At 39.2% G+C, this 16,069-nt stretch overlaps 1 protein-coding gene and 1 long non-coding RNA gene across 2 annotated transcripts; one reads left to right on the top strand and one right to left on the bottom strand.

Annotated features, from left to right (window-relative positions):
- On the bottom strand, positions 1-7,070 carry LOC141437437 (uncharacterized). Its single transcript, XM_074100802.1, has 6 exons — positions 6,867-7,070; positions 4,612-4,666; positions 2,636-2,758; positions 1,293-1,435; positions 296-470; positions 1-75 (listed from the first exon to the last, which is right to left on the bottom strand). The coding sequence occupies exons 1-6, from the start codon at positions 6,957-6,959 to the stop codon at positions 56-58; spliced, it is 609 nt and encodes a 202-aa protein (XP_073956903.1). The 5' UTR covers positions 6,960-7,070; the 3' UTR covers positions 1-55.
- Positions 7,071-7,525: 455 nt separating this feature from the next.
- On the top strand, positions 7,526-15,558 carry LOC141437438 (uncharacterized). The gene is made up of 2 exons (XR_012452393.1): positions 7,526-8,139; positions 14,975-15,558. It is a non-coding gene; the product is annotated as an uncharacterized lncRNA (long non-coding RNA).
- Positions 15,559-16,069: the final 511 nt, after the last annotated feature.

The following is a 16,069-nucleotide window of genomic DNA, read 5'->3' as shown; positions in this document are numbered from 1 at the left end:
TAAATAGGTCTCTATTTATTAAAAAAAGTAAAACCTATTAATTAGTAGGTACAGTTCAAGGACAGCTCCAGGTATCTGAAAACAAAAAGGTTTTATGTTCTCGGATGATAGTTTGCTCTTGTGGTTGCCAAAAACATCTACATGCTTCATGAAAATACTTGTGAACTTACCGATTTTTTAAATTTAAATCACACCCTCGAAAATATCATTCAGATGCGATAAAATCGGTGTATTGCTACAAAACTACGGAAGGAATTTAATTTGGAGTCAGTCGACTTAACCGTGGGTAAGTTACCTGAGAAGACGTTAAGCGGGCAGTACTTGAGGGTGTGCGCGCGGTCGCCGGTGGCGCCGCAGCGCGGGCAGCGCAGCGCGCGCAGCACGGGGCAGCGCACGCGCCGCCGGTCGCGCAGCGCGTGCGACGCGTACCACGATATAGGAGAGCCGTTGTTCTTGCAGAACGCACATTCCTGATCAACAAAAAGATCTAAATATGTACCAGAGGATGTATTGTCTAACGCGTTGATGTTCGCGATCGCATTCACCATTTCTCTATCTTCGTTCTTCGTTGCACCTTATGAGAGAACGAAGTGGTGAAAATTATTATGATTTCAAGTGTGTTAGACAAGGCCCAGGTTTTTGATCACCATTCAAATAGCCGTTATCCAGCCTTCCACTAAAAAGAGGGTCCTTCAAGTATTACGTAAGCAGACTTTTAGACGTTTTTGACAAAGAGAAGCCCTTATCGGAAAGTAAGCAAAGTTTTAGCCTCCCCCCTCCCGATGCTTACGTAAACAATGGGGTAGAATATCAATTTATTTAGCTTTAATTATTTTATTAATGTTGCTGATGTAGGCACCATCCAGGCCCCCCCGCCCCCATCAACATCCATTCACCTCCCTTTGGAGCACAGATTACCTCTTGGGGCTTATGCCCGGTTCAATACAAACGAGTTACACAAGATTGATCGAGCACCGCAGCAGTGTCATGCTACTTGAACGGTTTTTCTGGTATAACATGAAACGCGAATTACGTAAAAAATGAATGACTTGACTTGATAATCCCAAAGGGTAATGAGCAGAAGCGGAGGTAACGAACTCAGTGGACCGGAGTAACAAGCTTATGACTTCTTATTAATTTAGTAGTAGCACATTTAAGTAGGCCACCAATGCAATTAAACGGAGTCTGCGGTAGTCTGCACGGAGTACGCTCCACTTGCAGTGCAAGGTGGGTATTAGAGAACACATCCTAAATACCTACACCTTCAGCTAATACCACGATAACCAACTAACCAAATGCCTCTGAGCGTAGATGCGTTGCCGCCGCAGAGTGTCCACGAATGCCATGAGGAGCTCCAGCTGTTGCGGAGATAGCTTCAGCAGCGCTGCTTGCTGCATCGACAGGGCTTCTTCGAAACTAGGGTAAGACGGTTCATCTGTCAACGGTATAGAAGAATAGTAAATCTTAAGGCGTTGCTCAATTTGTGTTACTTCACATTTAGGTACTTTGTTACACGGCATCTAAATAGGTTTCAACTGACTGAACCTTGTAGACACCGTCATAGAACCTTGATGTATGAAACCCATACTGCAAGACATGTCTGTGTTAACCCTTAATAAGGCCCCATTTACTGGAGCACACTACCACAGAAACAAAAGCAGCTATCGAATACATACCTGACAAAGGATATTTTTAAAGCTAGTAGTACTTGATATTGTAACATAACTAATACAATAAGGTTGAACCTTGGTGGTAGGACCTTGTGCAAGGTCCGCCCGGATTGCTGCCGTGAAGCAGCAGTGCTTGCACTGTTGTGATTCGGCGTGGAGAGTAAGACAACCGGTGAAATTACTGCAATGGCACTTGAGGTATCCCATCTTAGGCCTCTAGGTTGGCAACGCATCTGCAATCCCCCTGGTGTTGCAGGTGTCTATGGGCGGTGGTGACCTCTTACCATCAGGAGACCCACTTGCTCGTTTGCCATCCAGTCAAATAAAAAAAAAAGAATTTCCAAGTCAATGCATGTGGTCGCTAAATCGCCTCTACCTTTTTAAGGGTTAAGGGACTAAAAGACGTCATCTTCGTCATCACACCGTCCACGAATTATTTGCACGCCTTATGGGCTGTTTCACCATCCATTGATTAGTGTTAACTGGCGGTTAAATGTAGGTAATGCCGTCTCCGTCTATTCGAACAAAACAAATATAGACGGCATCACATTTAACCGTCAGTTAACACTAATCAATGGATGGTGAAACTTTCCTTAGCATCCTAATGGACAATTTGGTGGATTAATTATTGTCATCGTTGGTACACGATACGGACTAAAGGACTTAGATAAGGTGACACTAAGGTTATTCCTGACTTCTTTCTGTTAAATAGGTAGCCTGGAAGAAATCGCTCTGAAGGGTTCAGGCCGCATTGCTTACTATTGTGGTGTTCGATAAGGAGTCTTGTATTTATTGTTAGGTGGGGTAAAGAGGATAGGTACATTAAAAGGGATTCCGGTTTCATATTATCAATTCTACACTGCAGCGCTGAATCAAAAACATAAGACTGCACTCTAAAACTTGAATTATTTAAAGATTGTGAGACAAAGTTAGACTACAATCACATTCAACATCATTTCATTCACCTTTTCTTTTACTTTTAGCAACTGTCGGGTCATCTTGCTCAGGCGCACAAGTCTTTGCGCTGGTGTCCACGGTTACCTGCGCTTCTAGCACCGCTGGGTCGAGCTTGACTGACAGTAAGGCATCTGGGAAAGTAAGGTAGTTTTTATAGATATTATTAATGGACTGCGAGTGTTGGATAACCTCCTTGAGGGCCGCGTTATGGTTCCCCTCTGACATAAGAAAAACCGGGCAAGAGGTGTCGGACACGCCCAAAATAGGGTTCCGTAGCCATTACGAAAAAATTAAGAAATATTTTTCTACGGATTTCGTATTTTATACGGAATCTTCCAAGTTTAGGTAAATTGTATACCTTAGGCTGCTATTTACTTTTAAACTACTTAATAATTTTCAAGCAAACTTAACCGTTATAGTTTTTCTTGTAAGTTTGATATACTAACTATGATCTTGAATTGTTTCAAATTTTTCCACCCACCGGCTTAAATTTTAGAGGGGGGGGGACGCTCGATTTGCACTTTAAAGTTGAATATTTCGCAAACAAACCACTGAATCAAAAAATCGTCTGAGCCACTCCCTAATGGTTTTAAAAGACCTATCCAACAATACCCCATACCATAGGGTTGGACGAGAAAAAAAAATTACCCTTACTTGACGTCTATGGGAGGAACACTAAATTTTTTTTTATTTTTTTTATTGTTCCATTTTGTCGGCATAGTTTTCATATATATCCGTGTAAAATTACAGCTTTCTAGCATTCATAGTCCCTGAGCAAAGCCGCGGACGGACGGACAGACAGACAGAGACCAGACAGAGACAGACAGACAGACATGGCGAAACTATAAGGGTTCCGTTTTTGCCATTTTGGCTTAGAATTTTGCTTTGCCAGTTTGAGCTTAATGGAATCGTTGTGAGATGCACTTTGGCTACAAATCTATAAAAAATATATGAAAAAATTTTTTTTTAACAAAAATGGAACCGACTTCAAAAACCTTGAAAATATTTTTCTACTACTTTGAAGTCTGTGCCTCAGCACGAGCCAGCAGGAGTGATTGAAGCCATATATAGTATGCAGGTGAGGTAGACGACTATAGTTCCACTCCTGCTGGCTCGTGCTGAGGCACCGACTTCAAACTAGTAGAAAAATATTTTCAAGGTTTTTGAAGTAGGTTCCTATTTTTTATGTGTATATACCGGCCAAGAGCGTGTCGGACGCGCCCAAGACATGTTTCAGTAGCCGTTACGAAAAAATCTATCTATACAACATTACATTTTAGAGATTAGCAAAAAAAACACCCCTTAAATATTTATTTCATTTAAATTTAATTATTTATTTTTAAAGTGAATATACGACTAAATAGCTATCTAGGAATTCTATGAATATTTCAAGCATCTACCTGTTGCCTGCTGCCGTTATTAATATCGGGCAAAAAACGGCAAAAAAATCACGTTTGTTGTATAGGAGTATGGAGCCCCCTTAAATAGTCATTTTATTTGGTTTTTAGTATTTGTTGTTACAGCGGCAATAGAAATACATAATCTCTGAAAATTTCAACTGTATAGCTATCACGGTTCATGAGATACAGCCTGGTGACAGACGGACGGAGGGCGGAGTCTTAGTAATAGGGTTTCGTTTTTGCCATTTTGGCTACGGAACCCTAAAAACGCAGTATTATCTTGAATACTTTGTTGATCCTAAAACAAAACGTAGTTTTCTCGAAATCATCATTTTGCGATTATTTACCTACTGCGTTCTTCGTTACGAGGGCAGAATTAGGTAGGTAGGTATATTATATTAGCAACACAAATCCTCTAGGTATCTCAATTCGCTGTTCTCTGAAATAACATTTCCAAGAAGCTTTAATTTTCAGTGTAAATATATATTTCAAAGTAAACTAATTAAGTTTTGTTTGAATTAAAAACATTTGAACATTTAATTTACGTTATTGCTCTTCATAAAGTAATTTTCCTTTCCACTCACCTTTGTCAAGAGGTTTGCGCCTTTTCAAAAGACCTGCTCGTGTGGAATCCGGAGTCTGGAACACAGTATATTTATTGTTACATAATTAATTTAATAGCACGGGACTTAACGCGTGTAAGGCAGTTAGGTACTTTATATTACTGAGGGAAAATAACAAGTATATTTTCAAAGTAACGCTAACCTCTTTAAGCCTCCAGACTAATTAAGTCCAAACTTATAGGTGTTAGCTAAATTAAGCGAAATATAAATAATTCGGTAAATATATCGTTATAGGTAAGTACCTAACCTGCTTATATACTACTTCAATATGGCATCTGCGAAAAAAGGCGGCAGAGGAATAAAAAATATATTTTGTATTGTAACAATATGGGTATTAAACTAGTATCAAATGAAAGCTAATAATTACCCCATTCTAAATATATATGGGTTATTTTAATCTACCATTTTCACAGAAATATCAAAAATAAAACATAGTAAGCAAATAAAAATAATACATAAAATAAAACATTAAATATAAAAATCAAAAACCCGACTGCCTTAAAAATTAAAAGGAAGAAAATAAGTCTAGTGGTCTAGAACTCTGTCAAGTACGAGTAGCTAATAAGTATTTAAAGTTCAACAGTCGGGATCCATTCAAATCGCCACTTCTTGGTAATGGGTCCGGACTGTTACTAAATTAGCTACTTGACAAAGTTCTAGGCCACTAGACTTATTTTCTTCCTTTTAGTTTTTAAGGCAGTCAGGTTTTTGATTTTTAAATTTAATGTGTTTTTACCGTTTCTTAACTGATGGATTTGTCTCCGTCCATCCGAATCTACCTACTTGAAATTTAATACACATGCGTTTCTGTACGGTTTAAATAGAAAGTCAATTAATGAAACAATTCTTGAGCCCTTGTTGTGTACTAATTAGATAGCTACCTATGCGAACAGCATTTTTTACGCACAGGATGACGTGCATTAAATACGGTTTTTAACCCCCGAAGCAAAAAGAGGGGTGTCATAAGTTTGATCCCAATGTCTGTCTGTCTGTTCGTGACATCTTAGTTCTCAAACGGATTTACCGATTTCAATGCGGTTTTTACGTGAAAGCGAGTTTCCTTGCGGTGGTTCTTTTAGCTATGTTTCATTAAAATAGGTTCAGCCATTTTTGAGATATTGAACCTTGAAATGGCAATATCGGAGGCTTTAAGCTGCGTTTCCACCAATAATGTGCGTCCGCTCAGCTGTTTCCACCTGAGCTATGCTCTGCGAGGCGAGTTAAATGAAGCGTTTCTATTGGTTAGTAAAAAACATTCCTTGCAACACATCCTCGCACATTATGGGAGGAAACAGCTTTATAGACCCGGAGATGGTGACACAAAATATAAGATCATTTGTACCAGTATGGCGCTTCTTCAGGGGTTTAATTACGGAATGACAAAAAAGAAAATGATGGTCATAGCGCTGGTACCGGCGGCCCAATCGCGTGGGCGTCAATCGAACGTGTCGGATAAATAACGAATGTCGAACGATTTGTTCCACAAAAATGCTTGTATTTTCCGATAGTCGATAAAAAAAAGAAGTCGGTGGTAGCGTAATGCCATACTTCTCCGATGTGACTTACAGCCCGCCATACCGACGCGAATACATTAATTAAAAAAAAAAACAATTCAACCATTTGTTCCAGGCTAATTTTGGCACAGCTAATCATCGTCGAGTAGCCATTCACGGAAATCATGGGAATGAATAATGGGAGTCAGCAGGGCTACTACGAATCTCGAAACTCGAAGTTCGTGTCGTACCGTCCCTCTCGCTCTCGTATTAAATAGTATAAGTGTCAGAGGGACCGCACGAGACGAACTTCGAGTTTCGAGATTCGTAGTAGCCCGTAACTGTCTGTCTGTGCGTAAAAAATAAGTCCCTGAGAAAAGGAGACGGAGGGATAGCTCGACTAGGTTCCCTTGGAAAGTTTATCTCATAGGAGTGAGTATGACTATTCTACATAATATCTAACAAACACAACCTGTCATTTTGCAAAGGCATGACGCCCGGGGCGCCTAATTAGATATGGCTAAGGCCGCCCTGCTTGTATGATAGTTTTTCTGTAAGTGCCAATATTGCCATGACTGTTTGTGAATAAAGTTTTTATCTATCAATCTGTCAAATCTGATGTAGAACCAATCAATTAACTCGAGGACAGTTACATACAATTAGAATGAGTTCATAACCTTCTTACTACAAAATACGAACGATCAAATGTAGTTTACTACTAACCTTTATAAATGAATACGGAACTATTTCTTGAAAAGATTTGCCGATGTTGATTTTTGAAAAGAAATCATTTGCAGACACTGCTGAGACTTCCATTATTAAGTAATTTTAAGATGAGCAACAAATAAGCTGATGTTATACCATTGCACACACGAGTATAACTGTAATGTTAAAGCTACCCGGAAAATAAATTAATAAGATATGTACCTTCTACCTCCTTCATCGTATTTTATTAATTTTTATTTCTTATTATTTTTTAGTTATTGGATTACTCGCTTGTGCCCGCGAATTTGTCTGCCGTAAATTCAATTGTCGCTATCTAGCGAGCATAATACAATTTTCCGGATTAAAAACTATCCTGTGTCCTTCCCAGGGTCTCAAACTATCCCTATACCAAATCTAAATCAGTTCAGCAGTTTAAGCGTGAAGAGGTCACAGACAGACAGACATCGAGTTACTTTCACATTTATATTAGTGGATCTATCCTTACTAATATTATAAATGATTTATACTAAGGTTTTAGACGTACGTGTAACGGAACAACTCGCAATGCGTCTAAAATCTTTTCAAATAAGTCTAATTTAGGTCTAATTTAAATATAAAAATGGTGGACATTAAAATTATAGCACTGGCAATACTGAGAAACGTCACCGTGTGCCACCCAGCGCCCCTCCCGCGTCCATCGCCCGCCGCCTGCTTGCCAGCCGCCGCCGGCTGTCATGCTCGCCGCCATGTTGGATGGCCAGTCACGCGTCGGACAACCAAACGTCAAGCGCGTCATCCAACAAATTACAGATATTTACTAGACACTGGCAAAATTGTCCTCAAATGGACAGAGCCATATTTTTTTAAATTAACAACAACAACAATATTCCCAACAATGACACAACAGTTTTGGACTGAATTTCTAGAATTGTACAAAGAAAATAGCTGCCTATGGGACATTCATAGCAGCTCCTACTTACGAAGAGACCTTCGAAATGCAGCTTACAACATTTTACTCGAAAAATACCGGGAACTCGACCCTATCGCGACGCTGGATATGGTGAAAAGGAAAATTGATATTTTTAGGACTGGATTCAGAAGAGAACAAAGGAAAGTTAATGAGCAGAATTTATTGCCTGGCGTGGAATATAAACCGACGTTGTGGTATTTTAATTTGTTATCATTTTTGAATAATTATCAAGAGTTCGACTCGACGCAGGTGATTTCTGTTATTAAGGAATGTAATGAAAATGAATCAGATGATCAAAATGGGGAAGCTACAATTGAATATGTAAGTGAATAAAGCAATAATTATCAATTTTGCACTTACCTACTTGCCCGCTGGTCTGGATGCTGACCAGCAAGCTTCCAATGAGGGCTATCGTTTTTTGTCTCACTAGATGGCGCACTGTTGCGTGAGGTTTTTAAGTATGGCTTTCAAAGTATGTTATTACGGGTGTGAAAACAAAGTTTAGATTAAAATCATATTTAATACACCTTAAAACCGTAGCATAAAAATATCGAGCATGCCACAGTGTTGCAAAGTCCCCGTTTTGTTCGGAAAAAAGGGAGGACAAAGGTTTCCGAAAGACAAAACTGTCTCAAAACACAGACATTCATTGCCCCGGAACGCATATTTGCCATAATTAATTACAGATATTGCAAAATATTTACAAAATTATTCTAATTAAAAATTAGAGATGTGCCGATCATGACTTTGGCCGACTAGCCGACTAGCCGATTAGTCGGTTGTAAAGAAGCCGACTAATCGGCCGACTAGTCGGCCAAGCCGATCACAGCTTCGGGGATTTCCGTGACGCTTTGTTAACCAGCTAATTTGGGCGCAAGTCGCAACCGACGCCTGTAAACGTGTCGGAACTTGTTTATTTTATTTTATTCGTATTATTTTATTTCAAGTTTTTTGCTTTTGTATCTAAAAAAGCGGTGTTTTTGTGAAAAAAATATTACGTAAAAATAATGCATACTATGTTCATTAAAGTGAAAGAGCTAAAAAAAAATTAAAATTTAATCATGTCAAAAAGAACGGCATCCGAAAAGGCTATAGCACCGTAGACCACATACATGCGTTGCGGCAGGTTATACAGAAGACCGAAGAGTATAACCTCCCCCTTTGCCTTGCATTTGTAAACTACGAGAAAGCCTTCGATTCGATCGAGACTTGGGCTGTGCTGCAGGCTCTCCAGCGGTGCCAAGTTGGCTACCGGTATATCGAAATGTTGAAGTGACTGTACGAAAACGCCACTATGTCCGTCCGACTACCGGACTAGAGAACGACGCCTATTCCCCTGCAGCGGGGAGTCAGACAAGGAGATGAGATCTCTCCGAAACTGTTCACTGAACTGATTGACACTGATTCTGAACTGGTAAGGACAAGGCATCAACATTAATGGCGAGTACTTTAATCACCTTCGATTCGCCGACGATATTGTAGTCATGGCTGAGAGACCATGGAGGACTTCAGTGCTATGCTCGCCGACCTCAGCAGTTTCCGACCGAGTTGGCCTGAAAATAAACAAAGACAAGACGTAAGTCATGTCTAATGTCCATGTTGTGCCAACTTCCGTAATAGTCGGAGGCTCTGCGCGCGAAGTTGTTGACGACTATGTATACCTGAGACAAACGGTCCAGATAGGTAGATCCAATTTCGATAAAGAGATCACTCGTCGAATCCGACTCGGCTGGGCAGCATTCGGGAAGCTTCGCAGTGTCTTTTCTTCTAAATTATCGCAGTGTTTGAAGTCCAAAGTCTTTGACCAATGTGTGTTGCCGTGATGACTTACGGATCTGAGACGTGGTCGCTAACGATGGGCCTCATGAGGAAGCTCAAAGTCACTCAGTGGGCTATGGAGAGGGCTATGCACGGGGTTTCTCTGCGGGATAGAATCCGAAATGATGATATCCGCAGTAAAACTAAGGTTACCGACATAGCCCGAAGAATTGACAACATTTCATATTTTTGAGCCCTAAATTTTATTGGTTCAGTGTATTTGGTTTAAAAAGACAAATACGCTGATAGTTTATTTATTTCTCTAGGTTTCGTATTTAACTTGTTATTAATTTTTCAATATTTACTTATTCTAAAAGGGCGTAACTCCAATTCTACGCAAGAATAGCTTTATCACCTTTGTCTTACCATGATCGGAAAAAAAGTGATCGGACATTGACAATGACATCTGCTGGGCTACTCCGAAATTCGAAACTCGAAGTTCGTGTCGTGCGGTCCCTCTGACACTTACACTGTTTGATACGAGAGCGAGAGGGACCGCACGACACGAACTTCGAGTTTCGAGTTTCGGAGTAGCCCTGCTGACTTTGCCATTGTCACTGGAGTATGTCTGTGGTGTGTTGTTTGTTTAAATTGTATTATTTGTTAAAAATAAACGATTTTATCGACGAATTTGGCTGTGATAAGGGATACCGATACTGCATTATATAAATACGACACCTTGCATTTACACGGATACGACGAACGATTGGGACGATAAAAAACATTGACTATTTGGCGCCGAAAAAGGACTACCGATATGAGGATTCCCGACGGCTATAGTGCTGCAAACAGCACAAATCTACCAAATGTAGATCACTTTATGCTGATGCAGTACATGTGTAACAATAAATCATTCAATGCTGCTGAAATTCGTGGTGCTAAAATTTTGCACCCCCAATGAACCCTCGTTTTATCAGTGTTAGGCAAATAAAAACATCAAAACATGTGTAATAAATTCATTTATTTATTCCCTTTTTATTATTGGAGACTGTATATTTATTGCACCACAAGCAATTAGCACGGCATTATCTATATAGGCTGTACATTCATTGCTTTTTATTTTATAATAATATAATGTAATAATACAATCTAGCTTTGTAATATCCTTGTGTGCATGACATAAACAGTCTATAACTCAATATAACTTCTTGGGTATTCCAATATATTGGAAAGGCTTTTTTTCTATAAGATTCAACATAAACAATCTACCATTTAAAATTATAGGGTGTGTCGCAGAACTAGTCATAGTGGATTGTTCATAACTTGCTTCAGATTCAGACACTTCGGATGTACTACCCTTAACGGCAGGCAGAGATGCAACACTTGCCTCATGGGTGTCTTTTGCTTTTGTTCTCATGGGTAAAATATTACATTGAATAGCAGTCTCGCGTATCAGGACTTATTTGTGTAGATATTATAGCAGTTTTTGGTTTGCACATTACTGACTTGGCTTCAAAAAATGGTTCTATACGTTTTTCTTTTATGCTCTTGATGATTCTGGTTCATCTTCAAAAAAAGGTCTGTCACGTTTATTTTTTGACACTCTTGATGAGCCTGGTTTATCTTGATTATAGTTTCTGTAGGTTTGGATATTTTTTTTTAAAACTGGCACAGTAGGCCTCAGTTTGGCATTACCTTTAGAAATGATCCATGACTCGTAATTTTCCAGGTCATACTCCAACTGTAAATTCAAAAATACATAACTAAGACATAACTATATTATCTTTGTGCTGAAGAATAAGTGTATTTGATAAACAGGTAAAAGTCACAATGTCTTATCATGTCAATACGAAAACTTACATCAGGTGGTCTTCACAGATGACTAGTGGTCTCTTTGGAATTACTTCTTTCCCTACTGCTCGACACCACTCCGCTTTATTTTTATACGGTACATGGAAGAAATGTTTGTCCGGTTTCTTCAAAGAGTCATTGTTACAACTTGGCACGAATCAATACTTGGTGTACTTAGGAGGAATATACACCTCGTCAATCCATGCGGGTTTCTCCATAGTAGGCAATAAATCCCTATAATAAAGAATCTTTTCATTTTATTTTACTTCGTTATGTTACAGTCGTTAACATCGATAGTAAACAATTTACGTCAATGTCAAATTCAAATTTGTGACAGCAGAGTTTTTTTTTCTGTAACATAAGGCAAAGGCTATCCGTTAACTATTTCGTAGAATGGGTAAAATTAGACCATGTTTTTATTTGTTTTTTAACTATTTTATTAAGCTATATAATTTTTTTATAAATATAGTATAGTGTTCAGGAGGCAATATGCTTTTGAATCATATATTCATTTTGAAGTGTTTATAAAATGAAATGTTGTCAATTGCGAAACTGAAGTGGCAGTGGGCAGGGCACATTGCTCGCAGAACTGATGGCCGATAGGGTCAGAAGGTTCACAAATGGCGTCCGCGGACCGGGAGACGAGGTGTCGGTAGGCCTCCAACAAGATGGTGCGACGACCCGGTTAAGATCGCGGGATCGCAGTGAATGCGGAAAGCACAAGACCGGTCTGGAGAGCCTTGGAGGACGCCTAATGTCCAGCAGTGGACGTCTTTCGGCTGACATGATGATCGTGTAAGGATTTTTTGAACAATTAGACAATGATTCCCGTAAAGTCAAGTAGGTATAACTAATTACAAAATATTATTCTCGTGTGGGCAAGGAAAAACAGTAAATACTACAAAAATTAACAGCTTAAGGTTTTTGTATAATGTAATTCCCCCTCTGTGTACCAATACCTACATAAAAATAAATATTTTATTGAAATATACGTACAAAGTAAGAAGCCGGATAGTCGGCGCTTTTTGCCGACTATTCGCCGACTAGTCGCCGACTACGAAAGTGGCCGGATAGTCGGCTTTCCCGACTAGTCGGCGACTAGTCGGCACATCTCTATTAAAAATAAACCCGCGTAGCTCACCCAAAAACTATGAGATTTGACATTTCGGAGACCTCACGCTACACTAGCGCCTCTAGCGGCGAATTCATTCGCGATAGCCCTCATTCATTTCCAATTTAAAACGACACACATCACTCACACAAGCAAATAGAGTTTGGCTACCTAATGAAAGATGAACCAGCTATTATTTGAGTGGCAACATTATTCAATGTCATGGGCAAACAGCCACAGAGTATAAGAAAACAGACACTTGAACTTGTAATATATTTTTTTTTTTATTCGACTGGATGGCAAACGAGCAAGTGGGTCTCCTGATGGTAAGAGATCAACACCGCCCATAAACATGGAGTATTGCAGATGCGTTGCCAACCTGGAGGCCTAAGATGGGATACCTCAAGAGCCAGTAATTTCACCGGCTGTCTTGCAAGCACTGCTGCTTCACGGTAGTATTAGCGAGTAAAAAGATGGTGGTAGCAATCCGGGCGGACCTTGCACAAGGTCCTACCACCTGCAAAATCTATTCTGTGACTTGTTGAGTTTACTACCTTCGTGTGTTAAAATAGACTTTGTTGGAAATTTACTGCTAAAACATGGGTAAAACAATCAAAAGTGGTGTGCGATAGATTATTTTTACCATGATAAGCAAATTCAAACAAAAACAAGACAAGACCAAATTTGTAGGTTAGTAGGCATGGCAAAATATTTTGATACTAATATCCCTTTCGTTTCTTTTTATTCAATAATTACTTATTTTCCAATAGCCATGCGATGGACAGAGAAGAATAAAGTAGGCACGATTCTTATGCCTAAACGTCACTTTTGCACAGAGAAGCTTCTGTACTTGTACTAATTATCTTTCATTATCCAGACTATAGTTATATTTTCCCCGACTGCTAGCTGATGAGAAGGAGGGTTATGTATTTTCGGCTTTGTTATGTGTATGTAGGTACATATTTATTAATGTGTGGTACTTCTTTAGCCCGCTCTGCAGCCTGAACTCTTGGTGTGACTTGTGAAGTTTAAATTAAACATAAAGGAGGGTGGGCTATTTTGCTATGGGTGGTTTGGTCTATGAACAATACCTAAGGACAATTATTCGATATGTCACTGGACAGCTTATTCTAAGTTCTAAAACTTTTACTACGGCAGGCAGTCCCAAATCTTTGTGTGATAAAAGCGAAGGATAAAAGCTATCGCTGCATAAAAGTAGGCTTTTTTCGATGCAAAGATATTAGTGCCACTTGTCCCATGGGACTACTGGGACGTAATCGTCTCAGTTGTCCCATCAATGGGACAACTCAATGTGACTAGTGGGATAGACGGTAAATATGTCGATGATTTTGTGTCATGATTTTGTTTTTTTATGCGTTTTCATAGTGTTTTTACGTGTCATTCTGGTTCAGCTATTCAAAAGGGGTTTGCACTAAGTACCTATTTCGTCTATGGTTTTTTGTCGATTTCTGTAAACTGTCGCTGGTTACTTTCTTGTGACTTCTTGGTCTGTGTTACGTATTTGTTATTTATTGTTCTATACTTTGTTGTTTTTATGTGTATTTTTATGTATGATAAAACGTTTAAAAACCGATATACAAACTAAAACCGAGGGGGATTGGGGGGACTGGCGCTGCCAAGAGCGCAATCAGCGGCATCGGCAATTTTTGAAAAAATATTAGTTTTTCTTTTACAAATATACAATTTTACTCGCAAATGTGATGAAAAACATTGTAAGTCGCACGGGCGGTACTAGATTACGAACATCGACTCATTAATGCCTTCAGTCTTCGACTTCGGGCTTCTAATAGACTCTCGTTCGTAATTCCTTATTTACCGCCCTTAAGACGCAATGTACTATTCCACTTCTCATGCTCGTAAAGTTCGTATTTATGCCGGATCTAGGCGACATAAAATGACTTTTTATGCGCTAGTGCATAAAGTAAAATCTTCGTCTAAGACCAAGGCAATCAGATGTAAATCAGCCACAAACAAAGAAGATAAAACCAATATTTTTTTATTTATATAAAACTAAAAATCAATTAAGTAAATCAATAAAACTAAAAATGTATAATTATATGTATAGTAATTCAAATTATATAAGTAGGTAGTACTCGTAATGCATGAACAATAAAAGATACATAGTAAGTGAACAATTGTTTCCACTGTTGTTACCTATTTCATTTCCACGCCATCGAAGAGAAAAGCAGTGTAAAACTTGAGCATTAAAACCCATTTTCCCTTCGACGTGTCCAATAAAATTGTCCGTCCACCCTCGAAGTACCGGCTCGGGTGGCTATATGAACTTCTCGGGTAAAATGGCTCGTTTTATGCTCTTATTGTACCAAGGCAAAAATCGTCATACTAATGCAAGTACCCAAAAATCCTCCTCACTCAAAAATATATTTATACTTACAGTAGTTCCATTTATTACAGATTGACATACCAGACGACTACAGCACCCCGAATCCAGTCATGAAATACAGACTAAAGAAAAGAAAGCTTGAAGCTAAGACCTCTCGAACACGGTCGGATGTCGCTGCATCTAGTTCGTGCTCCTTCTTCGATTCTGAAGAAGACGATTGCGCTTCCTACTGCGCTAGCCTTAAGCTGCAAATGCGAGAACTCGAAAGAGACCAGAAATATATCGCTCAGAAATTAATTTCTGATGTGATTTTTTTGGCGAGGACTTCGCAGCTGACGATAGAATCGTCGATAAATACGCAGCCGTTTTAAGGTTTCGCTATCCCGCGGGAACAGCCAAATACTTCGAGATAAAAGTCCCCTACATATCTTATTCCCGAGGTCTCAAGCGGTCTTTGTACCCAATTTCATCTAAGTCGGTCCAGCTAAGTAATTTAAGCTTGAAGGTGTAAGAGACAGACGGACAAAGTTATTTATGCACATATAATATTAGTTATGTGTACGGAATTGTCATACGAGTATAATGCACAAAAAGCTTTATAGTTGGTATTATACGGATTGAAACAATATCTCAAAGTTCTGTTTCTTAGTAGTTTCCCTTCGTGTGGCAAGTTCCCGCTCCCGGAGAAAAAGAAATAGACGCATTATGGCGGATGTCATTTTTTATATTAGCGCATATGTGGCATCTGTCCCGTTCCGGGACACATAATTATTTCGCGCATCTGGCGGCCGCCCTGCTCCGGGAGAGTAGCTAAGGACTTTTTTAAACGTGCATTTAGGCGGCTAATAAGCATTCTGCACTGCTCTAACTTATACTGAAGCTTAATTATAGAACAAGGATAGACTACACTGCAACAGCCACGTCTCTCTCAGAACTAATCTTGAAACATGAGTCACTTTATAACACCGGCGGGACGCCGCCTGATAAGGCCCACATTAGTAATGCTCCTACTCCTAAAAATGTATAGAGTGAGGTGATTTTATGACTGTATGTTTAAATTAGGGTATAGTATTGTAAACAAAATACAAATATTATGAGAAAGTATCATTTATTAATTATGGTATGGTATTCGAGAATTGGAAAAAACAATGACCATATATTTACTT

Source organism: Choristoneura fumiferana, chromosome 17, assembly GCF_025370935.1.
Source record: "Choristoneura fumiferana chromosome 17, NRCan_CFum_1, whole genome shotgun sequence".
Taxonomy (NCBI): Eukaryota; Metazoa; Arthropoda; class Insecta; order Lepidoptera; family Tortricidae; genus Choristoneura; species Choristoneura fumiferana.
Note: the sequence above shows the minus strand (reverse complement) of the source record. Positions and strands in the feature narration are given on the sequence as shown.